This window comes from Microtus pennsylvanicus, chromosome X (genome assembly GCF_037038515.1).
Source record: "Microtus pennsylvanicus isolate mMicPen1 chromosome X, mMicPen1.hap1, whole genome shotgun sequence".
Lineage (NCBI taxonomy): Eukaryota > Metazoa > Chordata > Mammalia > Rodentia > Cricetidae > Microtus > Microtus pennsylvanicus.
The window spans coordinates 93,462,636-93,488,920 of record NC_134601.1 but is presented as its reverse complement, the minus strand read 5'-3'; the positions used below and the strand labels follow the sequence as shown (position 1 = coordinate 93,488,920).

At 44.3% G+C, this 26,285-nt stretch overlaps 1 protein-coding gene and 1 non-coding gene across 2 annotated transcripts in view; one reads left to right on the top strand and one right to left on the bottom strand.

Annotated features, from left to right (window-relative positions):
• Nucleotides 1-9,414: 9,414 nt before the first annotated feature.
• The window catches only part of CXHXorf58 (chromosome X CXorf58 homolog), a 29,122-nt gene continuing 12,251 nt past the window's right edge, over nt 9,415-26,285 (bottom strand). The window contains exons 5-8 of the mRNA XM_075958222.1: nt 19,630-19,761; nt 13,267-13,496; nt 11,253-11,409; nt 9,415-9,588 (exon numbers count right to left, since the gene is read on the bottom strand). Of these exons, the coding sequence (XP_075814337.1) occupies nt 9,415-9,588; nt 11,253-11,409; nt 13,267-13,496; nt 19,630-19,761 (693 nt within the window). The remainder of the gene's footprint in view (nt 9,589-11,252; nt 11,410-13,266; nt 13,497-19,629; nt 19,762-26,285) is intronic.
• On the top strand, nt 24,549-24,649 carry LOC142841905 (small nucleolar RNA U13). The gene has a single exon (XR_012909143.1). It is a non-coding gene; the product is annotated as a small nucleolar RNA U13 (small nucleolar RNA).

Genomic DNA, 26,285 nt, shown 5'->3' with positions numbered 1-26,285 from the left:
TGGTCGGAGCAGAGAGCAGAGTATGTATGTATGTATGTATGTATGTATGTATGTATGTATGTATTTTGGTTTTTCGAGACAGGGTTTCTCTGTAGCTTTGGAGCCTGTCCTGGAACTAGCTCTTGTAGACCAGACTGGTCTCTAACTCACAGAGATCTGCCTGCCTCTGCCTCCCGAGTGCTGGGATTAAAGGCGTGCGCCACCACCGCCCCGTGAGCAGGGTTTTTTAATGTTCGGTGAATGAGCATGCGCTTGATCCGCATCTGCTATGGTCCCCTCACTTTAGCCGTACCTTGTCTCTTAAGCCCTCTTGCAGGCAAAAAGTCTATTCTCATGCCCACAGGCAGGACGGCGCGCTGCCTGTCTCAGGATAAGTATATTAGTTCCCCCAGAGAGGATGTGACTGAGTTCTCCAAATTAGGTGGTTTGCGGTTACAGAAATGAATCAGTCGCGCTTTTTACCTGTGTAAAATCCCAGCACCGGGAAACTAAGGCAGGAAGATCGTGAGTTTCCAGCCAGCCTGGGTTACCCTGTAAGAGACCTTGTCTCAAACAACAGCAACAAACAGCAGGCTCAGCAACAACCCCTCAACAGAAGCCACCACCACCAAACCAAACCACACAATGGAGAAGCAGACTGCGGTAGTTCCGGAGGCTGCAACTGGAAGGTGGGGGCACCCGTGGGCCTACTGCTCCCTCTGGTGGTTTGCGGACGACTGTGAGCACGCTCCAACTGCTACTAACGGAGAATGGATTTGATAGTCTTAATTCCTCCTCCTCCAGCTGCTACTCCTCCCCCTCTTCTCCTTTGCCGCGGAGCACGAAGCCAAGGGCTGCCAGCAAGTACTCTACTACTGAGAACCAGCCCCAGCCCTGCAACTCGCTCTTTCTTCTTTTCTGTATCTTTTTGAGACAGGGGCTTTCTGTGTAGGCCAGGCTGGCCTCGAACTCACGGAAATCCGCCTGCCTCTGCCTCCCAAGTGCTAGGATTAATGGTGTATGCCATCACAACAGGTTCTTCTGTTTATGTATAAAATTAGAATTTTTGTTTTATTTTTTAATTTTTTTTTTTACTCTTTCTTTTGGTCTTTATTTTTGAGACAGGGTTTCTCTGTGTAACATCCCTGGCCGACCTGGAACTCATTTGTAGACCAGGCTGGCCATGAATTCACCTCTGTCTCTGGAGGGCTGGGATTCAAGGTATGTGCCACCATGTCTGGTTGATTTATTTCTTTTTATCTTATATGTGTGGGTGTTTGTTTTGCCTTCTTGCATTTCTGTGCTCCACATGCGTGCAGTGCCCATGGACATCAGAAGAGGGTGTCAGGTCCCCTGGCACTGGAGTGACAGACCTTGCTTGGCTGCCATGTGGGTGCTGAGAAGCAAACCGGGGTCCTTTACCTGCTGAACCATCTCTCCGGTCCCCAAACTACAACTTTAAAAAGTGATTTATTTTAGTGCTGGCCGTGGTGGCAGGCTTACCTCTGTGTGTTCAGCCTTGTCTACATGGCAGCTCCAGGACAGCAGGGTTATGCAGAGAGATCCTGTCTCAAGAAATAAAAAAATTGGTTTGTATTAGATGATTTGTATGTGTGTGTCTGCGTGGGGGTGTGTGTACTTGAGTGCGGGTGTGTGAGGGAGCCAGAGATGGTGTCAGATCAACCTGGAGCTAGAATCGCAGGTGGTTGTGAGCCTCGTGACAGAAGTCTCAATTCAGGTCCTCTGGAAGAGGGGTACATGCTCTTAATCCCTGAACCACTTCTCCAGCCCCTAAAATACAAGATGTTTAAAAATTAAAATGTAAGGTTAGTATACCAAGTCATGGGTATCAGTGTGGCGTTTTCTGGTTGACTTCTGCTTTCATGTCACTTGAATTTCATCACCCTCTCTCCTGACCCCATCGCCACCATTTGAATATTTGTTGCTCATTAGTATTTCATTCTTTTTTCCTTCTCTTCTCTTCTCTTCTCTTCTCTTCTCTTCTCTTCTCTTCTCTCTCTCTCTCTCTCTCTCTCTCTCTCTCTCTCTCTCTCTCTCTCTCTCTCTCCTCTCTCCCTCCCTTCTTCCTTCCTTCCTTTGAGACAGGGTTTCTCTGTGTAACAGTTCTGGTTGTCCTGGAACTCACTTTGTAGGCCAGGCTGGCCTCGAACTCATCAAGATCCGCCTGCCTCTGCCTCCTGAGTGCTCGGATTAAAGACGTGCGCTACCACTGCCTGGCTCTCTCTCTCTTTTTCTAGAACTGTTGGCTAACTATATTAGTCCATTTACTACTTGTTTGATTTTGACTTTTTGGTGTTTAACTTAAAATTCTATTTTTTATTAGTGTGTGTGATTCGTGCGTGCATGCATACGTGTGAGTGTGATGTGTACATTCCCGTGTAGGTGTGGCCATACCATGATGCATGTGTGGAGGTTAAAGCCTAATTATTAGGAGTCAGTTCTCGGATTCTGGGGATCAAACTCAGGTTGTAGGTTTCTGTGGCAAGTGTTTTACACCCTGATCTATCTTGCCAACCTGATACTTGATTTTTTTTGAGTTCCTCATGTGTTTTGCATATCAGTTCACTGGTAGCTCATTGGCAAAGATATTTTTCCCAGTCTATAGACTTTCTCTTTTCTCTGCTGAAACTTGTTGGCTTTGTGTAATCCCACTTGTCAGTTGTTGGGATTATTCCTTGCCTGTGCCTGTATTTTAAAGTGTTTAACATGTTTTCCTCTGGAAGTTTCAAGAGTTCAAATTTTACGTTTAGGATCTATGATCCATTTGAATGGATTTTTGTGAAAGATGAGAGACAGAGACCCAATTTCATTGTTCTATGTGTGGACATTCAACGTTCTCGGCATCATTTGTTGAAGATGCTGGTGTTCTGTTTCTTTTCTTTAACTGAATGAGTGATTTTGACACCTTTGTCAAAATAAAGCATCTGTACCTGTTTGTGTTTATTTCTATTCTGTTTTATCCTCTATTCTGGCCCATTTGTTTCCATATCTGTTTTTATCACTATGACTTTGTAGGATGGCGTAAGGTAAGATACAGTGGACACCTCCAGAGTTAACTGTTCTGGAAACAACCTAGATGCCCCTCAATGGAAGAATGGATAAAGAAAGTGTGGAATATATACACATTAGAGTATTACTGAGAGGTAAAAAACAATGGCATCTTGAATTTTGCATGCAAATGGATGGAAATAGAAAACACTATCCTGAGTGAGGTAACCCAGACCCAAAAAGAGGAACATGGGATGTACTCACTCATAATTGGTTTCTAGCCATAAATATAGGACATTGAGCCTATAATTCGTGATTCTAGAGAAGCTAAATAAGAAGGTGAACCCAAAGAAAAATATATAGTTATCCTCCTGGATATTGGAAGTAGACAAGATTTCCAGGCAAAATTGAGAGCTTGGGGGTGGGGGTGGGACGGGGGTAAGGGGAAATGGGGAGAGAGAAATGAAAAGGTGAGGATGAGGAGAGCTTGGGGGAATGGGACGGTTGGGATGGAGAAGGAGTGGATATGGGAGCAGGGAAGTATATATCTTAATTAAGGGAGCCATTTGAGGGTTGGTAAGAGACTTGACTCTAGAGGGGTTCCCAGGTGTGCAAGGAGATGTCCCCAGCTAGTTCCTTGGGCAGCTGAGGAGAGGGTGCCTGAAATGACCCTATCCTATAGTCACACTGATGAATATCTTGCATATCACCATAGAACCTTCATCTGGCGATGGATGGAGATAGAGACAGAGACCCACATTGGAGCACTGTACTGAGCTCCCAAGGTCCAAATGAGGAGCAAAAGGAGGGAGAACATGAGCAAGGAAGTCAGGACCACGAGGGGTGCACCCACACACTGAGACAGTGGAGCTGGAGCTCACCAAGGCCAGCTGGACTGGAACTGTTGGAACATGTGATCAAACCGGACTCTCTGAACGCAGCTGACAATGAGGGCTGACGGAGAAGCCAAGGGCAATGGCACTGGGTTTTGATCCTACTGCACGTATTGGCTTTGTGGGAGCCTAGTCTGTTTGGATCCTCACCTTCCTAGACCTGGATGGAGGGAGGAGGACCTTGGACTTCCCACAGGGCAGGGAACCTTGACTGCTCTTTGGACTGGAGAGGGAGGGGGAGGAAGTGGGGGTGGGGAGTGGGGAGAGGGGGAGGGAAATGGGAGGAGGGGAGGAGGTGAAATTTTGTAATAATAATAATAAAAGAAAAAAAGAAAAAAGATTCTGCTATAAAGAGTCTTTTGTGCTTTCATCTGAATCTTAGAATTATTTTTAGTTCTGTGAAAATGTCACTGGAATTTTGATAAGGTTTGTGTTAGATCTTGGGTTGCCTTTGGTAAAATAGTCATTTAGGAAGTATTAATTCATGGCAAGTCTTTTCCATCTTCTAGTGTCTTCTTTAAATTTTTTTTGTTCAGTATCTTAAAATTTCTTTTTAGAAGTCTTTTACTTTTTTGATTAGATTCATTATTAGATGATTTTTTAAAATATTTATTTATTTGTTATGTATACAATATTCTGTCTGTGTGTATGCCTGCAGGCCAGAAGAGGGCACCAGACCCCATTACAGATGGTTGTGAGCCACCATGTGGTTGCTGGGAATTGAACTCAGGACCTTTGAAAGAGCAGGCAATGCTCTTAACCTCTGAGCCATTTCTCCAGCCCCATTAGATAATTTTTGAAGTGATTGCAAATGGATTCTTTTTCCTAATTTCTTTCATGGAAACTCCATTGTTAGCACACAGCAAAGCTACTGTCCTTTTGGAGACTGGGGTCTTACTATGTAGGCCTGGCTTGTCTGGAACTTGCTATGTCCATCAGGCTGGCCTTAAACTCACAGATTCACTCGTCTTCTCTCCTGAGTGCCGGAATTAAAGTCATGTGCCACCACACTGACCTAAAGCTTCTTATTTCTGTGTGCTGATTTAGTATCCTGCTATTTTGCTGAAAGTGCATCATATTTGTTTTTTGGTGGAGTCTTTGGGATATTTTAAATTTGTGATTATGTCTTATGCAAATAGGAAAAATAATTCAACTTCTTCCTTTCCTAGTTGGATCTCTTTTATTTCTCTATATTTTTTAAACTAATTGCTCTGACTAAGACTTCGAGCACAATACACCCAATTTGTCAGTTCTTGGAATTATTTCCTGTGCTACTGAAGTCCTGTTCAGAAAGTTCTTGTCTCTAGCATATCTTGAAATGTTTTGCTTAAAGTTTCCTGACTCTAAAAAAGATGAAAAATTATTTTAGATATTCCAGGAAGACTAACCCCAAACCCCAAAGCTAGATAAAGTAGGCTTTATTCATATTTAATTCTGAAATTATATATGTATTTAACCACATCCTCAAATAGCATAACACAAAACCAACAGAATGTGTCAGTCAGCTTTCTGTCTCTGTAATAAGTGCCCACTGTAACCAACTGATCAAGTAGAGTTTATTTTAGAAATGTCTGTCCACTGTTAATTATCCCGCTTGTTTGGGGCCTTTGGTGGCATATCACGGCAACAGATCACAGTGAAATAAAACTGAATCACCTCATGGTCTAGAAAAGAGACAAAGAAGAAGCCAGAGGTCATACCATTTCCTTTAAGCTACTCACCAAATGACCTGAAAACCTCTCCCTAGGCCCCACCTGACTGTCTGTGCAGTTGGGAGGCTTAGGCAGGAGAGTCAGTAGTTTACATAGTGAGTTCAAACCCAGCCTCATCTACATTAGACACCATTTGAAAACTCCAAGAAGCAGGAGAGATGGTGCAGTTGCTAAGAGCATGTACTACTCTTTCGTTTTTCTCCAAGACAGGGTTTCTCTGTGTAACGGCCCTAGCTGTCCCTAGAACTCACTGTGTAGACCAGGCTGGCCTAGAACTCACAGAGATCTGCCTGCCTCTGCTGCCAAGTGCTGGGATTAAAGGTGTGCGCCGCCACTGCCCCGGCTCATGTACTGTTCTTGCAGAGGGTATTTATTACTCAGCTTCCAGCACCCGGGTCAGGAGGTTCGCAACTGCCTGTAATTCTAGCTCTAAGGGCATCCATGTCCTTCTTGTGCCTCACCTCCGCGCACTCACATGCACAGACAGACACATACGTGTAACTAAAACCACGAAACCAAATACCCACAGTCCCAAAACAGGGCCTAGAGGGATGGCTCAGTGGGTAAGTACACTTACTGCGCTTCTAGAAGAACTGAATAGGGTTTCTAGACCCAAGTCTGAGGCTCACAGTTGCCTTTAATTTCCAGCTTTTCAGGATTTGATGCCCTTTTCAGGTCTCTGTAGGGACCACACACATATACAATTCCCCCCACACATACACACATACACGCATAATTAAAAATAAAAAGAAACTATATTAAGCCACTAAACAAAACAACAAAAAAACTAAAATAAACCAGGCGGTGGTGGTGCACTCCGTTAATCCCAGCACTCGGGAGGCAGAGGCAGGTGGATCTCTGTGAGTGCAAGGCCAGCCTGGTCTACAAGAGTTAGTTCCGGGACAGGCTCCAAAGCTACAGAGAAAACAAAAATGAATTTCAAAAAAATATGGGGGTGGAGAGATGACTCAGTGGGGCAAATGCTTGCTGTGTAAGCCTGAGTACCAGAGTTCGAATCCTCAGTGCCTGTGGAAAAGCCTTAGTCATGGCTGGAAATCTCTGTAATTCTAGCACAGTGTGTGTGTGTGTGTGTGTGTGTGTGTGTGTGTGTGTGTAGGTGGAGGGACGGCAGAGACAGGCAAACACGTGGAGTTCTCTGGCCAGCCAGTGCCCCCAAATGGTGAGCTCTAGGTTGAGTGACAAAACCCTCTCTCAAAAAACTCAGATGGAGAGTGCTTGAGAAAGACTGACATCAACCTCTCTTACACACACACACACACACACACACACACACACACACACACACACACACACGAGCATGTCCGCATGCACACTGAAAGGACTGGAGCCCAGGCAGGACACCCCCAGGTCAAGTTCTTAGCGCAAATGAGATATATTTGTCCCAGAGGAACAGAGGGCAGGGAATAAGAGACAAGGACAGGAGAAAGAGGACGAGGGAGAAGGAGAAAGGAACAAGGGGAATGGGGAAAGGATGTTTGCCGCAGAGGGTCAAAGGGCTGGGAGGAGACAGATATAGCCCATAGGCGGAGGGCAGTTTATTTTTTAAAATTTTGTTGTTTATTTTAGTTTTTACATCCTGCCTGCAGTATCCCCTTTCTCTCCTTCCAGTCCCTCCCTCTCCTCCCCTCCTCCCTCCCAACCCCACTCACTCCTGTTTCTCAAATGGCAGTTTATAAAGGGAAAAGGAGAAGCCCCATGTTAGGATGAGTTGGTTCATTTTGATTTGACATGTTCACTAGGGCAGCCAAAAGAGGGCTTTTGCTTGCTGAACTTTATTACTTGGATAGCTGGACCTTGGTGTAGCACGAATTCTAATTATTCTTAATACAAACCCGGAGTCAGATATTAGGGGGTGAAAGCTGAGCGATGAGAGAAGCAGTGCAGCCAGCCATTAGAGAGACCTTTGACCTCTACTGAATCCTCAGACCAAAGGGGCGATCCTGTCCTCAGACTGACCAACTACTTCAGACTGCATCGCAGGCTGCATCCTCAGACTGCACTGAGCCCCTGTCTCCTCCTGCCTTATACTTGTCTCTCTACCCAGCCATCCCCCTTCCTGTCTTCACCTCCCCAGTGCTAGGATTAACGGTGTAGGATCACCTCTCCATGAGCTCTGTTTCTCTTAGAGACTTGATCAATTCTGTGTAACTCAGGGTGGCCTTGAAGTAGCAGAGATCTCTCTGCCTCTGCCTCCTGAGCCTTGGGATTAAAGGTGCGTGCCACCACACCCTGGCTTCTCTAGTGGCCTAGCTCTGCACTCTGATCTTCAGGCAAGCTTAATTTGTTAGATCGCAAAGTATCACTACAATAATTTATCCAATGAAATACCAATACAGGCACTCCCACGGATAGAAAGGTACAGGGAAATGAAAGCGGCCATTGCCGAGACTGGACTGTGTGCACCTTTGCTTTGGAAAGGGTTTCTATGATATGGCTGCAATGGCGTGTGCTCTGGAAAGGCAGATGTTACAGCTAAAGAAATAGGAGGAATGGGTTCTTTGAGGCAGAAAGAGTGTGGCCTCTGTCCTGTTTCTCGTCTTTCTATGTGACAGCCTCCTTAGTTTTGCTATTGCAGGTACTGGGGCTGGATTGAATCTCGTATGCGTTTGACCAGATGAGAGGCTGCTTCCTGAGTTAATGAATGAGTCTATGCGGGAGTCAGGAGGACAAATAGCTGTGTTTTATTTGATCAGTGTCAGGACAAATTCTAAAGAGAAGAGATTATGCTTCTTTTGTGGATATCAAATGAGGCTATTTATTAATATTAAAAATACATGCTTATGTTAAATATGCTCTAGTGTGACTCATATACATTTCTTCCAATATTTATAATTTAAAAGAGTCTTTTAATAGAGAATGAGATCCTTGCCATGCCCGAGTAGCTTTAACAATAAACCTGTGCATTTGAAATCCCAAGCAAAGTAAGATATTCTATTTTAAGAGTTCAATAAACAACTGGGTTCAGTTTAGCTATTGCAGTCTCTAGTAATATTTGATATGATTCAGGAGCTTGGATCGCAGACGAAATCAATAATTTGCTCTTATTAGGAAGGCAAATTTGTCAATTCAAAATGAAATGGAGAAATATTGCTCAAAACAGTCTTTATATTTGAAAACTCTCCAAAGCAGACACTACATTGTGCCCCAGATGCTTGCAGTGCGCAGTAATGATTAGGTATGCTGTGTCATGCCTGCTGTTATAACAGATCTATCATCATTTTATTATAATTCACAATAGGTCATTCCAGAACCATTCCGTAAAAACAATAGTAATGGAGGCCAACTCGAGATTAGCCCTTGACATACATGGATCTAATCTACATGGGAAGTAGAAAAAGACAAGATCTCCTGAGTAAATTGGGAGCATGGGGGACCTTGGGAGAGGGTTGAAGGGGAGGGGAGAGGCAGGGAAGGGAGCAGAGAAAAATGTAGAGCGCAATAAAAATCAATAATAAAAAAGATTAGCCCTTTATTCTGTGAATTCAAATATTTGTGGTAAGCATGGCCTGTTCAAATAATTGTAATGAAAAAAAAATCAATGTTGAATCAAACACTTAGGCATTAATTTGCTTCTCATTTCTTTGATAAAACTGTATATTTCTAGTTTCAGGATCTCTAATGGAAGTAATCAATTCAGGTTAAAAACCATTCCCACCTATGATAATACAAAGGGGCTTTCAAATACATCAGCCATCTGGTTAAGAAAGCATGCCAAAGCCTTTTTTCTACTTGGGCTGTTCTTTATTTATAGATAGCCAACAACATTGTCAAACAACTGTCGCTTTGGGTCCACTAGTGTTTCAAAACAATGAAGACTGTTTAACATACAGGTCTTGATACCAGGTAAATAGTTCCCTTTCTTCTTTATCCAGTTCGGTGTCTGATGAGGAGTCTTCAATTGCCAGGATTTCAAAAGACGGGCTGCTGAAGATGACCCTCTTCTCCTTCCCTTCGAACCTGTCTGCCTGTGCTTCCTGGGTGGAATTACAAATAAAAGCAGACGGTTTCGCATTTGGCTTTCACCACTTTGTATTTTTATTCTCTACTTTTTACTTAGCTTCACCCTCCACAAATTTTGAGCAGAATTAAGAATATTTTCATGTATTTATTTAATATAAAGCACACAAGTACCATGGCACAAGTGTCAAAGCCAGAGGCAACGTTTGGGGAGTTGGTTCTCTCCTTCCATCATGTGGAGTCTGGCTCAAACTCAGGTTATTAGCTTTGGTAGCAAGTGCCTTTAGTTGCTGAGTATCTCGCCAGCCCGGCAAAAGTTTTAAAAATCACATGGTAAGCCGGGCGGTGGTGGCGCACGCCTTTAATCCCAGCACTCGGGAGGCAGAGGCAGGCGGATTTCTGTGAGTTCGAGACCAGCCTGGTCTACAAGAGCTAGTTCCAGGACAGGCTCCAAAACCACAGAGAAACCCTGTCTCGAAAAACCAAAAAAAAAATAAAAATAAAAATCACATGGTAGTGCATCAAAACATGTTCATTATAAATATCCCTTCAATGTGGAAGTATAGAGGCAGATTTTATATAGCATAGCTCTTTTATGGTTAAAGAGAACCTCTCCAGCCTATAGCTCCAGCTACTCAGGAGGCTAAAGCGAGACTATCACTCGAGCTCAGAAGGAGAGGCCATCTTGGACAACACAGGAAGACCCCATGTCTCAAAAACGACAGAGGTAGGGATAGAGGCCAGTGTATAGCACCTGGGAAGCTCTGCTTTAGTTTTGAACACACACATCAGAAGGCTTTCATTCTGAGAAAAGCACCCGCAGAGACACACTGGATCGAACCTGTGGGACAATAAGTCACTCTTTCCTTTTTGCCAGCTTTTGCTGATGTGGAGTTCAAACAGCGGGTGCTTAATAGAATAGTTACCAATATTGTGCAAGAATTGTTTTTGTATATATAAAAAAAGCTTTAGCCTTCGTTTTTATTTAATGTGTTTGGGTGTTTTGTCTGCACATGTGTCTGTGTACCATGTGCGTGCAGTGACCTTGGTACTGCATCAGATCCCCTGGACCAGAGTGGGGCATCAGATTCCCTGGAACTGCAGTCAAAGATAGCTGTGAACCACAGTGTGGGCACTGGGAATTGAAACAGTCCTGTGGAAGAGAACGCCAGTACTCTTGACTGCTGAGCCCTCTCTCCAGGTTGCTTCCCCCACCTTTTTTTTTTCTGTTTTGAAATGGTCTTGCTATGCAGCTCAGGTTGGCTTTGAGCTCAGTAATAAAATCCAGCTGGCCTTGAACTCAGGCTCTCCCTGCCTCTGCCTCCCCAAGACTAGAAAGTGTGTGGATATTTAAGAGCCGAAAATGCAGCTGGGTGTGGCAGCGCATGCTTTTCATTTTCACTCTCAGGAGGCAGAGGATCTCCGTGAGTTCGAAGCCAGCCTGCTTTATACAGCCTTCCAGGGCAGCCAGGGATACACAGTCAAACAAACAAACAAACAAACATATAATAAAAGAAAACGGGTGTTACCAGAAAGTAGCTTCCCACTCCCCAGGTATTGGTATGCGAAAGGTGTTTCAGCCCTGAACTTGCATTTCTTTGTGCAAACAAAGTTACGGACAGGCAGTTTGAAGGTTGCCCAAGCTAGCGAGTGAGTTCCCTGCTAGTTAAATTTGAGTTACCTTGGAGGAAGCCTTGTCTTCTTTAGCTGCCATATAGGCTTTTTTCATTTTTTCAACCTTCTTTTGTGCCTGCTTGGATCGGCGGCCCAGATGTTTCGCTTTACCTTGCTCTTCCCAAGGCTGGTAAAAAGGACGGATGGTTGTAATGCATGGGTACCTAGAAGACATTTGAATTAGAGACCGAAACAAACAAAAAGAAAAGAACACAAAGCTCCAGGTAGCTCCAGTGGTAACTCTTGCTAACACACAGGCTTTCGTTTCTATGGTACTGCCCTAACCCTAAGCAGGTCCCAAAGAAACTGCTCCGACTCAGTTCCTGCTCTTGGGGGTTTACTTCTGGGAGATCCCAGCCTAGGACTTTATCCAAAGATGCTCTTATGAAAATATTTTTCTTCTTCAGTTGATTTAAAATTTGGCTAGCTGTCTGGCTTCCACATGACTCATTCTTGGATAATCAGTAGCATGAATCCAAATAGCAGGGAGATGAAGGTTATGGATGGCAGTGAGGAAAATGACATCATTTATTTGACCTTGGTGGTAATAGGGTTAAGTTCTATATTCAATGCTCACATGCATGAGCTAGAGAAAATCTATTTCATGATGACAGACCGCGTCTTGAGCCAGGCTATCTGCCTGGAAAGTGCACAGCCTTGACTGTAAAATAAAGAAGCTAAATTACATTGTCGAGCCAACACCTTTTATCTCTGCTCTCGAGAGTCCCCAGTGTGTTTCCTTGCCAGTGTCTTCTTTGTGGTCTAAGGACCATTTCTCATTGCAAGTATATGTGTGAAGACATATTGCCAGCAAGTCCCCTTCAGCCTTAGCATCGCTTTCTCTTTCTTTTTTTTTTAAATATTTATTTATTTATTTATTTATTATGTATACAATATTCTGTCTGTGTGTCTGCTTGCAGGTCAGACGGTTGTGAGCCACCGTGTGGTTGCTGGGAATTGAACTCAGGACCTTTGGAAGAACAGGCAATGCTCTTAACCGCTGAGCCATCTCTCGAGCCCCGCTTTCTCTTTCTTAAGAAAGACAGATTAACTTGTAAATAAGCTGGGCCAGGTAAGTCTTAGTAATGGACATTAAAAGCAATCTGATTGGAATAATAGCGTTCTGTCCCTGTCATTTCTGCTCCTAATCCATATATCTTGTTACAACATGGTCGTCCAAAATATGAATCGGTTTGCTTGCTATTGGTAAGGAAGGGAATAATGCCATTGCAATTTATATACAACTGATCCTAGGCAATGGGAGCCAGGAGAGTGAGAGTCCAATACGAGCTTTCTTCTTTTTTTTTTCTTTTGGTTTTGTTGAGACAGGGTTTCTCTGTAGCTTTGGAGCCTGTCCTGGAACTAGCTCCTGTAGACCAGGCTGGCCTCAAACTCACAAAGATCCTCCTGCCTCTGCCTCCCGAGTGCTGGGATTAAAGGCGTGCGCCACCACCGCCCGGCCAATTCGAGCTTTCAACAGGAAGGAAAAGCCTTCAGCTCTGTGCCACACAGACAATGCGAGCCTTTTTGGCTTCACTTAGGAAAAGAAAAATATCAACAGTTGCACGCAGGCCCCTCTCCCCAGGGAGGCACACTTAGCCCTGGACTCACTCTACTGTGGCCCACCACTTCCTGACCTAGGATGGCTCCCAGGTTGCACCACGTCTTATGTTCTCTTGAAAGCAAGCCGTGCTGGCCTGAGGGCTTCTCTTCCAGCAGCTGCAGCATCTCCGTGGGTGCCTGCTCCAGTGACAGTCACCAGCAGCTCCTTACCACTGCACTGCCTTCTCATTTGCCGGGGCATCCCTAGGCGCCCGCCTGGTGGCACAAGTCACCACCTCAGTACCAACTGGCCTTTCTGTTAGTGTTCTGCTTACAAAACTGCATACGTTTGGGACCATCTTTCCGAACTCAGGCTTTCCCATGTGCCCTGTGGTTCTCTTTAGTCTACTGTGTCTCAGCAAGGGAACATTTTCAGGAATGCTTTTAGTACTGTAAACTCCAGAAAAATGGTCTCTTACCTAACTTTAGAAACAACCTCTAGCTGGTGCTGGCGCATCGCTTCTGTTAGTGGCTTCTGCACCAAATATTTCATTTCTTTTTGTAAACGGTTCGAGATGACTCCGGACTCTGCGTAATCAACGATGTCGTACATCATCATTGTTTTGGGAATGCTTCTGAGGTTTAATCTTCGCCACTGGTTATTCTTGCCACCAGATGATGCAGGGGTGTCATCCAGAAGACTGCAGTACTACATGGGGAAAAATGCAGAATGCGCAGTGGTTAGAGCTCATCTCCAAACACTGCCGACAGCTCTCTCCTCTGGCTTTTATCCCAGCCGGACATTTCCGTTATCTGTGTGTACCTTAGCTCCCTTACTGGAAGGCAGGCCCCGTGCCGTGAAGCTTCTGTTCCCACAGCTCCACGTTCTCTAAATGTTTCCCTAATGCAGCAACACTGGCACACACTGTTTTAGGGATAACGAGCTAATCTCTGGTGCTAAGTGGAGAATTTTACCGTCTTTATTTGTAATACTTGTAGGAATCTTGCTTTACTTTTTTCCAATTTAAAACGATATCAGGCAAGCAATTTAAAAACATAATTTAAGGGCCTCATTGAATAAATGGGACCTCCTGAGGCTGAGAAGCTTCTGTAAAGCAAAGGACACTGTCGCTAAGACAAAAAGGCAACCCACTTGCTGGGAGAAGATCTTCACCAACCGTACAACTGACAAAGGTCTGTTCTCCAAAATATATAAAGAACTCAAGGGCTGGAGAGATGGCTCAGAGGTTAAGAGCATTGCCTGCTCTTCCAAAGGTCCTGAGTTCAATTCCCAGCAACCACATGGTGGCTCACAACCATCTGTAATGAGGACTGGTGCCCTCTTCTGGCCTGCAGGCATACACACAGACAGAATATTGTATACATAATAAATAAATATTTTTTAAAAAAGAACTCAAGAAACTAGACCGTAAAAGGCTAATCAACCCAATTATAAAATGGGGCACTGAGCTGAACAGAGAACTCTCAACAGAAGAAGTTCAAATGGCCAAAAGACACTTAAGGTCATGCTCAACTTCCTTAGCGATCAGGGAAATGCAAATCAAGACAACTTTAAGATACCATCTTACACCTGTCAGAATGGCTAAAATAAAAAACACCAATGATAGCCTTTGCTGGAGAGGTTGTGGAGAAAGGGGTACACTCACCCATTGCTGGTGGGAATGCAAACTTGTGCAACCACTCTGGAAAGCAGTGTGGCGGTTTCTCAGGAAATTCGGGATCAACCTATCCCTGGATCCAGCAATACCACTCTTGGGAATATACCCAAGAGATGCCCTATCATACAACAAAAGTATATGCTCAACTATGTTCATAGCAGCATTGTTTGTAATAGCCAGAACCTGGAAACAACCTAGATGTCCTTCAATGGAAGACTGGATGAAGAAAGTATGGAATATATACATATTAGAGTATTACTCAGCAGTAAAAAACAAGGACTTCTTGAATTTTGCATACAAATGGATGGAAATAGAAAACACTATCCTGAGTGAGGTAAGCCAGACCCAAAAAGAGGAACATGGGAAGTACTCACTCATATTTGGTTTCTAGCCATAAATAAAGGACATTGAGCTTATAATTCGCGATGCTAGAGAAGCTAAATAAGAAGGTGAATCCAAAGAAAAACATATAGTCATCCTCCTGGATATTAACCTTCATCAGGCGATGAAAGGAGACAGAGACAGAGACCCACATTGGAGCACCGGACAGAAATCTCAAGGTCCAAATCAGGAGCAGAAGGAGAGAGAGCACGAGCAAGGAACTCAGGGCCATGAGGGATGCACCCACACACTGAGACAATGGGGATGTTCTTTCGGGAACTCACCAAGGCCAGCTGGCCTGGGTCTGAAAAAGCATGGGATAAAACCAGACTTGCTGAACATAGCGGACAATGAGGACTACTGAGAACTCAAGAACAATGGCAATGGGTTTTTGATCCTACTGCACGTACTGGCTTTGGGGGAGCCTAGGCAGTTTGGATGCTCACCTTACTAGACCTGGATGGAGGTGGGCAGTCCTTGGACTTCCCACAGGTCAGGGAACCCTGATTGCTCTTTGGGCTGACGAGGGAGGGGGACTTGAAGGGGGAGGGGGAGGGAAATGGGAGGCGGTGGCGGGGAGGAGGCAGAAATCCTTAATAAATAAATAAATTAAAAAAATAAAAACACAATTTATATATTCAATTCAACAATATAAATGTGTGTTTAAGAGATAGGTATAGGGGATTAGGAGCTAGAGTGCTAGGAATAAGGCTTTTAGGGCCTACTACATACTCTCAAACTTTCGTGTGCACCCACTTTCGCATGCACTCGAATGCACACACGCACACAAACACACACACACACACACGTACCCATGTGGCATCATGCAGAAGCGTCAGCTGCCACCATTTTGTTAAGTCCTACCAGTCTCTCACCGAGAAGCAGCCGATTCCAATTCTCACTACAAACCTTTGCATAAAGCAGACTCTGCAGCTGGATCTTCCGTTCACAGCCTACTGCACTGGTGACAAGTGTGCCGTCATCCTTAGTGACAAGTCTCTAAAAACATCAGCGTTTGCTCACTGTGAGTCCTGTAACTAGTTCACATACAGACAGAAAATACGCAGTTCTGTGGCCTTTTTGTCTCATGATATTTAAGCCCATGTGACAAAAATGGATAATCACAAGAGGGAATTGGGGGCCGGAGAGCCGGTTCAGCGGTTAAGAGCATATGCTGCTCTTGGAAAGGACCGAGTTAGGTTCCTAGGGCTCGCTCGTGCCAGTTGGCTCACGACCATCTGTAACTCCAGCGCCCTCTTCTGGCCTCCGTGGACACCTGCACACACGTGCACATAATCTTGCCCCACACACGATTAAAATAAAAATGACCTTTTTCTTTTCAAAGACAGACTTGGCCAGCAGAGAAACCAAACGTGGTATCCCTGGAAGAGAAGCTGGGATCCAGTGCAAAGCGAGTTGGAGAAGAAACGGGTGGCTTTATGAGGCCGCCAGGGCTTAGGGAACTGGAGATGTTGCATCGCCGGAGGGGCTTGGAGAGGGTGAACTCACCAACATAAATGGTGTGACCAGACGAATGCAGTGGCTCTGGCGGAAAAAGCTTCGTTCTTGGGAGAAATCTAACAGAGTTTGCAACATACACAATACGAAGACTAAAATGTCAGCAGCCGAGTCAAGCTTAGGAGTGTGACAACTGACAAAGACACAGCAACGACAGTTTGGACCCCATTGTAACTTCTCTGAGAACAAGAAGGCCGGCATCCTTCCAAGGGTTCTTTAGGTGGGCTGAGGGTAGAACTTAGGGCTGTGTGCATAGTGCTCTACCCTTCGACCTTTACATTTTTTTTAAATTTATTTTTTAACACTAATTTTTAAAAATATTTATTTATTTATTATTATGGATACAGTGTTCTGCCTGCATGCTTGGACGCCAGAAGAGGGCGCCGGATGGTTGTGAGCCACCATGTGGTTGCTGGGAATTGAACTCGGGACCCCTGGAAGAGCAGGCAGTGCCCTTAACCTCTGAGTCATCTCTCCAGCCAGTTTTTAAAAATTTGATACCATCTTGGTAAGTTACTTAGGTTGGCCTTGCACTTACTCTGTACCTCAGGCGGGCTTCGAACTTGTGATCCTTCTGCATCAGTTTCCTAAACATCTAGGATAATAGGCCTGAGCCACAGGTTTCATGTTTTTTTTTGATTATGCTTTTTTCCCCATGCCTTTTCTTTGTTTTGACTGAGGTAGGGATCAAACTCAGGGCACCGTACCATTGAGCTATACCCCCAATCTGTTATACTCGCAGCTTTATTGAGGTTCACGTATCATATACTTCACCCACTTAAAGTGGTCAATTCATTGTTTTTTTAGCGCCTTCTCAGCTGATTAGTGTATACAAAGAAATGAAACTTTCACTCTCAATGTTTTTAGATGTATTAAATAATACCATAGTAAACATTTTGAGGCTTTCATTTCTATTGTAAGAGAGCTTTTAATGCTTGTTTTTGTTTTGGTTTTGAGACTGGATCTTTCTATGTAACTCAGGGCTGCTTTGGAGCTCTCTATGTAGCCCAGGCTGGCCTCAAACTTGCCTCAACTTTCTGAGCGCCGAGTTTACAGCCACGCACCAGCACATCTAGCTGTTTTTAATGTGCCAACAGATTTTCTCTATTGATTATTAAGTTTGCTTTGTATGGGGCTGGGGACATGGTTTAAGGATAGCGTGCGTGCCTGTCATGCAAGGAACCCTGGATTCAAGCTCCCGTGCTGAAAAAAAAATCAGATCCGCACACACTGGAAATCAAACAGCCAGGAGAGGTGGCACAAGAAGACTTGGGATGTGGTGACTGGAAGATTAGAAGTTCAAGGTCATCCTTTGGCTACACAGCCAACCTGAGGTCAGCCTGGACTACATGAGAACTTGGCTCAAAAAAATAGAAAAATGTGAGCTGTGCTTGGTATAGTTTCAGCTAGTATCCTCGGTTATTTCAGCCCTACACCACATGCACAGTGAGAATGCCTGTGTTTTCGTTTGTCTCAGACCTGTCAACGAGCTACTCTGCCCCTCACTCACTGTGTGACCTTGGGCGAGTCTTTAGAACTCACTAAAGCTTCATTGCTCTCATCCCTACAGAGGGTCGCAGAATTTACAAACTTAAAGAGCAAAGGAAATGACAAGCCCGGAAAGGTCTTTCCAAATGCCATTCATGCCCACAAATAATCTTATCTCTTTTCCAGTGGAAATATTTGGGGCCTTCTGTCTGGGACCCCAGTCCTTGACATATTCACAACCTGTGCGTTCGTGACTCATGTCCTTGGCAAAGATAGCTGGCATCTCTAGCTTCCTTTAGTTTCTGATCTAATTCCCTAGTCTCTGAGGCTCAGCCTCTTAGAAGAAAGAAAACACAATCAAGAGTCTCTAAGGCTCTATATTAACTTCAGATGGCAACGTGAAGCTGAGGCTTCCAAATGAAGAAGCTAAGGTCACATAGTTATTATATTAGGAGTCAGAGTACTGGTAATTTTCGTATTGCCAATGTTTGCCTCTTTGGATTGTCAGAAAAATGGGAGGGAGCGTTACAAAAACATTTATTATTATTATTAATTATTATTATTTTATTATTATTCAGTATGCTGCTTAAGTGCCCCAGTTCAGCGTTTCTCTGTCCAGCTATGCAAACCAGAAACCCACGAGTCATGCCAGATGGATTCCTTCCGTTTCTCTCCCTGTCTGTCACCAGGCCCATAGCCTTTACTCTGAATCTCGCATCTGTAGACATATATTCTTAAACCGAGCACCCACCATTTCCCCTGGAATATCAAGAGCCTTTGAACAGAACTGTTGCTGGTTCCTAATTCTTTCTGTACCCTGCAGCCAGAGGTAGCTTTTCACTCATTGGCTTAAAAAATGACATTTTGTGGGGGCTGGAGAGATGGTTCAGTGGTTAAGAGCACTGACTGCTCTTTCAGAGGACCTGGGTTCCCAGCAACCACATGGTGATTTGCAACCATATATAATGAGATCTGGTGCCCTTTTCTGGCATGCAGGAATATATACAGGCAGGACATTGTATACATAACAAACAAATAAATCTTTTTAAAAATTACATTTTGTTCAGTGTGTGTGTGTGTGTGTGTGTGTGTGCGCGCGCGTGCGCGCATATGTGCTCAAGCATGCATAGCATGTGTATGCTGTACTTGCAGAGGCCAGAAGACAGCAGCATTGGGTCTTCTCAGGCTGCTGTTAAAAGCAGTTGTGAACTGTCTGATCTGGGAACTGGGAACTGTACTCAGGTCCTCTGGAAGCACAGCAAGCACTCTCAACCTCTGAGCCATCTCTCTGGCTCTCCAAATGCTAGGTTGTTTTTTTTTAAATATTTTATGTGCATTGGTGTGAGGATGTCAGATCCTCTGGAACCAGAGTTACATACAGTTGTGAGCTGCTATGGGGCGCTGGGAATTAAACCTGGGTCCTCTGGAAGAGCAGCCAGTGCTCTTAACCACTGAGCCATCTCGCCAGTCCTCCAAATGGGAAATTTTATGTTGCATGTATTTTACCACAATTAAAAGAATTATGAGCTGGGTGGAGGTGGCGCACTCCTTTAACCCCAGCACTCGGGAGGCAGAGGCAGGCGGATCTCTGTGAGTTCGAGGCCAGCTACAGAGTGAGGCCTGGTCTACAGAGTGAGTTCCAGGACAGCCAGGGTTGTTACACAGAGAAACCCTGTATTAAAAAACAAAACAAAACAAAAACTATGATTCTTTCTTGTTAGATGGTAGGGTCAGGAAAGATTTTTTGTTGATTTTTCAATATCTATAATTCCTTACTTGCATGTAGTCTTTCACTGTGACAACATCCATACGATCAGCTATTTTGAATTTCTGGGAAAAATGCTCATCTTCCATAATTTGTTGATAAAATTTTCTTTCCCCCATTATCTTGTAGGCATCAGTCACTGCCTATAAAGAAAGCCGATTTTCAAAATAATATATTTTAAATCACTAGCACACATTTTCTCTATTTTCTGACAAATACAGCAAATATTGTTTCTGTCTTTTACAGTCTTGCTAGTAACAGAAAGGCTACGTTTACAAAAAGGAAATTATATAGCTGCCTTTGGTAGGGAGGAAGGGAAGGGGTTAAAATAACGTTTCACTATGTAGCCCAGGTTGACCAAGCACTTACTAGTAATCCTCCTGCCTTAGCTCCCTAAATGCTGGGGCTACAGGCATGAGCCACCATGCCCAGCCACATAAGGATTTGTTCTGAGACACAGTCACGTGTAACCCAGGCTGGCCTTGAATTTGCTACGTAGTCAGGAATGAGCTTATACTTCTTGCCTCCACCTCTCAAGTGCTGGGATTATAGGGATGGATCTTCATGTCAGGTTTATATAGGCATTTTAAAACCATTTGAAATTTGTCCACATAGATACTGATGCATAGTTTTGAAATAAAACCACAGGTATAGCTGAGTTTACAGTCCTGAAGGGACCACATTTTCTAAAAAGGTTTTAATTTGGGGCTGGAGAGATAGTTCAGCAATTAAGAGCCTTTGTTTTTCTTCCAGAGGACTCACGTGACAGTTCACAACCAGGGAAATCTGGTGCCCTCTTCTGGCCTCTGTGGGCACTGCACACAAACAGTGAACAGACATACATGCAAACAACACACCAAATCTTAGGAAAGATTTTATGTTTATATTTGATTATGTGTATACGTATGTGAATTTTGCAATATGAATCTAGTGCCCATGGAGGTAAGAAGAGGGCATCTGATCTGCTGGAGTTGCAGTTACAGTCCGTTGTAAGCTGCCCGATGTGCCTGCTGGAAACCAAACTAGTGTCCTCCACAGGAACACTACGTGCTCTTAACCACCAGGCTTTCTCTCCAGCCTGGACCATAGTTTTTAAGACTTTTTTCTTTTACAAAAGGTTCTTTTTACCTAGGTGGCAGTGGTGGCACAGACCTTTAATCCCAGCCCTTGGGATGCAGAGACAGGTGGATCTCTGTGAGTTCAAGGCCAGCCTGATTTACAGGGCTAGTTCCAGGACAGGCTCCATAGCTACACAGAGAAATTTTGTCTCGAAAACAAAACAAAACAAAGCAAAGCATTCTTTTCATTTTTTTTTTTTTGGTTTTTCGAGACAGGGTTTCTCTGTGGCTCTGGAGCCTATCCTGGAACTAGCTTTGTAGACCAGGCTGGCCTCGAACTCCCAGAGATCCGCCTGCCTCTGCCTCCTGAGTGCTGGGATTAAAGGCATGCGCCACCACCGCCCGGCCCATTCTTTTCATTTAAATGAAAACAAAAGACACCATACTGTCATTTGTGCATCAGAGAAAAGAAACGGGGTGCCCGAGGACCGAGAAGACAATGTGCTGCTGGAATTCACAATATTTTCTGTCAGCTAACTCATTGTTTCAAACGGAAATGGCAGATGTGTTGCCTTGCTTCTACCTCCCTTGCCTTCCAGCTTTCATTTTCAGTAGTCAAAGAAAAGCAAATAAAGGATTTTTCCTTCTTTCTACAATGCCAACAGTTTGCATTCAAGGAAAATGTCTGAGAGGCCAATGAGAGAAAATTCATAGACAGCACAGGGCTGAAGTTCTTTGTCTTGGCTCTAGTCACACCAAATCCTCCCACATATCTGTCCTGTGGATACTAGCTGGCCACACTGGGAGTGACTTAAGTACTGCCAAGCCTCCCTAAGTATGTGCAGAATCATCTAACACCGTTTCTAAGGTGGATCTGTGCTTCTGGCCACAAAGGGTCTGCTTATGTGGAGGGAAGCTGGCGGAGGAAAACTCGAGTCTCTTTCTATTCCAGATCAGTTTCGTTCTCTGGACCTCTGAATGTGCTCTTGGCAGAGCATGGAGGCTGTGTCCCCCACCCAGGAGGCCATAAGAGAGAGCTCGGTCAGAGTCAAATTCAGAGCTTCTGTTCCTTTCACTAAAGCACGACACAATAGCTAGCCTTCACATATCTTCCTCTCTAATTCTCTTTTATTATCCAAAATAGTCCCTTTGTATTTTGTTTTGACTTCCAAAGCTTTGGTAATGCACATGGAAGATGAAATGGGGAGAAAATGTTTCAGTGGTCATATTTTATTCTTAATGCACCAAAATGAACAGTTTAATGAAAATCAGAGGAGCTTTTCCATGGGCGGATTATTTTTGCTTTTCATTTCACCAATTTCTTTGCACATCATAGACCTGGAGAAAAGATGATATTGGTGCATCTCTCTGATGTGTTTTATTACAATGTCCTGCGGATTTTAATTAACCAGCCCAAACGCACTAAAGGTAAAAACAAATCCTGGCACACTGAACAGATATAAAACCATGCAATTTCTGCTTTCACGGTTTCTTTAGGAATAACTATAGATTACTTCAGCTCCGATTACCTAGAGAAGGCATGTATTATCAGCTCTTCCCTCCACCGCTCTACTCAGCCACTACCACCGATCTTTCCAAGACCCAGTTTTCTCATCCATATATTGCTTGAGATGCACTGGGTCTATTCTAGTCCCGTGGGCAAAGAAAACCAGGCCCAGAAGCATTGGACAAGCTCTCTGCCTACTTGTGAAAGAGTGTATTAGTAACGTTTCTGTTGCTGTGGAAAATACCATGATCAAAAGCAGCTTATGGAAGAGTTTCCTTTGGCGTCCAGCTCCAGAGGGCGACTCCACAAATACCAGAGGAAACATGGCAGCAGGTGCCTGGAGCAGGAAGCTAAGAGATCACATCTTCAATAGGAACCTCGAACCAGGGACCAGGTACTTAAACATGTCAGCTTATTGTCTGTGTGTCTCTGTCCTCCAGCAGGGAGTTTCAGATGTATGCCACAATGTATACTGTGATTTATCTTACGTGGATGCTGGTGGTCAGGACTCAGGTCCTCATGCTCATGTAAACAAGCCCAGAGGTGTTTGAAAAAAAAAATAAAGAGTGCTGCCCAATAGTAAAAATGTTCTTTGTCAGAAATTGGCCACATCCAGCCAGTTGCTCTTTTTTTGCTGGAAATTCCCACTTATGGAAGTGGTACCCTTGCACTTGACTTGGAATAATTCAGTATAGGCAGATGCAGAATAAATAATTAACAGCTCGCTAACTGCTGGGATTGTTTCAGCTTTGAAAAGTATGCAGTATGGTAGAAACAGATTAGCATTCAAATCTCACTTATACATCTCCAAGTCTCTCTTCAAAAGCTGATCTCTCTCTCTCTCTCTCTCTCTCTCTCTCTCTCTCTCTCTCTCTCTCTCTCTCCTTTTTTGGAGACAGGGTTTCTCTGTGTAGCCCTGGCTGTCCTGGAACGTGCTCTGTAGACCAAGCTGCCTCTGCCTCCTAAATGTGGGATTAAAGGCATGCACCACCATGCCCGGTTTCAAATTCTAGCTTTTTCCACAAAGTGGGAACAGTGTTTCTCAGCATAGAGAACGGGAGGAGGGCCATGTGAGAGAACATGTATAGTGTCACCCCAGACCTCCGGAGTGGTTAAGAACACGGACTTTGGTCTCAATTCTTTCACTCTCTAATTGGGAGATTTTAAGTCACTTACTTGGTCTTTTTATTTATTTATTTTTGCATGTGTGCTTTTATTTTTTATTATTAGGCATATATATGTTATATATTTATAACATATATATCTCCCTCCTACTCTCACTTCTCCATTAGTCTCTTTTCTACTTTCATATACATTCTAAGGAGTAAAGATAGATTAACAAAACGTACAGACTAGTTTTCATGGGAATTAAACGAGATGATGCACATTCGAGATTACAGTTGATAGAAACTGATCAAGTTGGGCCAGAGGGACTGAGCAGATGGCTTAGTTGGTAAAGTGCTTACTGCCTAAGTGGGAGGACCCAAGTTCTGACCACCAGCACCCATGTAAGATATCCTACAGTATCCATTGTGGCATACATCTTGAAACCCCACTGCCGTGGGACAGAGACAGGCAGATCCCTGAATCTTACTGCCTAGTTAGCTTGGTTAGATTGGTGAGCCCAGCCGGGCCGTGGTGGTACACGTCTTTAATCCCAGCACTTGGGAGGCAGAGGCAGGCGGATCTCTGTGAGTTCGAGGCCAGCCTGGTCTACAGGAGCTAGTTCCAGGATAGGCTCCAAAGCTACACAGAGAAACCCTGTCTTGAAAAACAAACAAACAAACAAAAAATTGATGAGCCCATGTTCAATGACAGATCCTGTCTCAAAAATCAACATGGAAAACAAATGGGGAGGACTTCCTCAACGTTAACCTCCAGCGTGGGTACTCCTTCACCCCTAAGTGATCAAGCAGGACTGACAAAGATGGCAAGGCTAGCAGAGCACTTGCCTAGTATGCATGAAGCCCTGAGTCTGATCCTCCGAATTTACTGTACAAATCAGATATCATGGTGGACACCTGTATTAACAGCATAGGAAAGCAGAAGGAGAATCAGAAGTTCTAGTTTGGTTACAGGAATTCGAGGCCAGCCTAGTATATATGAATCTTGCCACAAAGAGGGGAAAAGAGCAGGAGGTGGGAAGGGGAAGAGAGCGAGGGAGGGAGGGAGAGAGAGAGAGAGAGAGAGAGAGAGAGAGAGAGAGAGAGAGAGAGAGAGAGAAAGAGAGAGAGAATAATTAAGTAACAAGGGTAGCTATTAATGTTTTTCTTATATGAAAAAAGTTTAAAAGGACAGGCCTTTTTCAATGTAAAACAACGGTTGCTATATGTCAACACTTAAGGCTTGTCAGTTGGATCCACGGATCCTTCTGTAGCCTGTAAGTGTAGTAACTGGGTTTTAACACCATTATGTGAGATGTGCCTCCTTTAACACCATTGCATGTAGGCACAATACTGTCTGACATGAAAAAAAATGCCAGTTACCCAGTGGTACTCCGGGCCATGGAATAGGAGGTCTTTTAGGGTAGTCCTCATAAATGATTTCTTGTCAAAGATCACTGTGTGGGGGGCTTGTTAAAATGTATATGCTGGGCCTGGGGGTCTGGTGTGGGACAGGTGCATCTGCATTTTTTTCTTTAAAATACTTATTTTTTATTCTTTTTTTTGAGACAGGGTTTCTTTTTTTAAACTTTCTTTTCTTTTTTTTTTTTAAAGATTGATTTATTATGTATACAGTGTTCTGTCTGTATGCTTGCTGGCCAGAAGAGGGCGCCAGATCTCATTACAGATGGCTGTGAGCCATCATGCTGTTGCTGGGAATGTGAACTGAGAACCTCTGGAAGAGCAGTCAGTGCTCCTAACCTTTGAGCCATCTCTCGAGCCCTGAGAGAGGGTTTCTCTGTAGCTTTGGAGCCTGTCCTGGAACTAGCTCTTGTAGGCCAGGCTGGCCTTGAACTCACGGAAATCTACCTGCCTCTGCCTCCCAAGTGTTGGGATTAAAGGCGTGCGCCACGACTGCCCGGCTTATTTTTATTCTTTAGTTATGTGTGCATATATGCACATGCACGTATGTGCCCAAGGAAGCCAGAGAAGACCCAAGATCCCCTGAAGCTGGAGTTCCAGGTGGTTGTGAGCCACCTGATATGGGTGTTGAGAACCAAACTTGGGTCCTCTGCAGGAGTAGCGCATACTTTTGATTGTTCAGCTGTCTCTCCAGTTTCGAGGTTCTGCGTTTTAAAATGGCCCAGTGGATGCCAGTGTGTAAGACATGCTTTGGGTAGCAAGGTTTTAGAAAATTCTCTGGTGGACCAACAATAATGAGAACCTCTTGTAAATTACCAATGCTGAGAGAATAGATCGTCAAAGTCGAAAACAAAACAAGAGAGCATGCGTGCATGTGTGTGCACGCGCACGCACATATGTGCACGCACGCGCAAATGCGCACGCACACACGCGCAAATGCGCACGCACACACGCGCAAATGCGCATGCATGCACAAATCATTATCCTATTCTACAACAGCGAAACTCAGCCTGTGGGTTGCGATCCTTTGGGGGAAGGGTCAAAAGACCCTTTAACAGGGGTCTCCTAAGACCACTGGAAAACACGTTTACGTTAGGATTCATAACGGTAGCAAAATTACAGATATGAAGGAGCAACAAAAATAATTTTACGGTTGGGGTCACCACAGAAAGAGGAACTGAATTAAAGGGTCGCAGCATTTGGAAGGTTGAGAACCACTGCTCTAGAGCTATTTGACCTGCCTTGGCGCCTTTGGAAAGAACACTGATCATCTATATATAGATACAGTTCTATTTTTTTCTGGAGGATCCTATGTGTGTCTTTATGCCACATTTTTCTGTCTTGATTACAGTAGCTTTGCCTAACTTCCTTTGTTCCTCCCCTTTCACTTGCTGTGCCTGCTGGGAACACCCGAGAGAGGCGGCTGGGAACCGACGAGGACATGCAACAAGAAATGGAGATTCTGGCCAGGTGGTGGTGGCGCACACCTTTAATCCCAGCACTCGGGAGGCAGAGGCAGGAGGATCTCTGTGAGTTCGAGGCCAGCCTGGTCTACAAAGGGAGTTCCAGGACAGGCT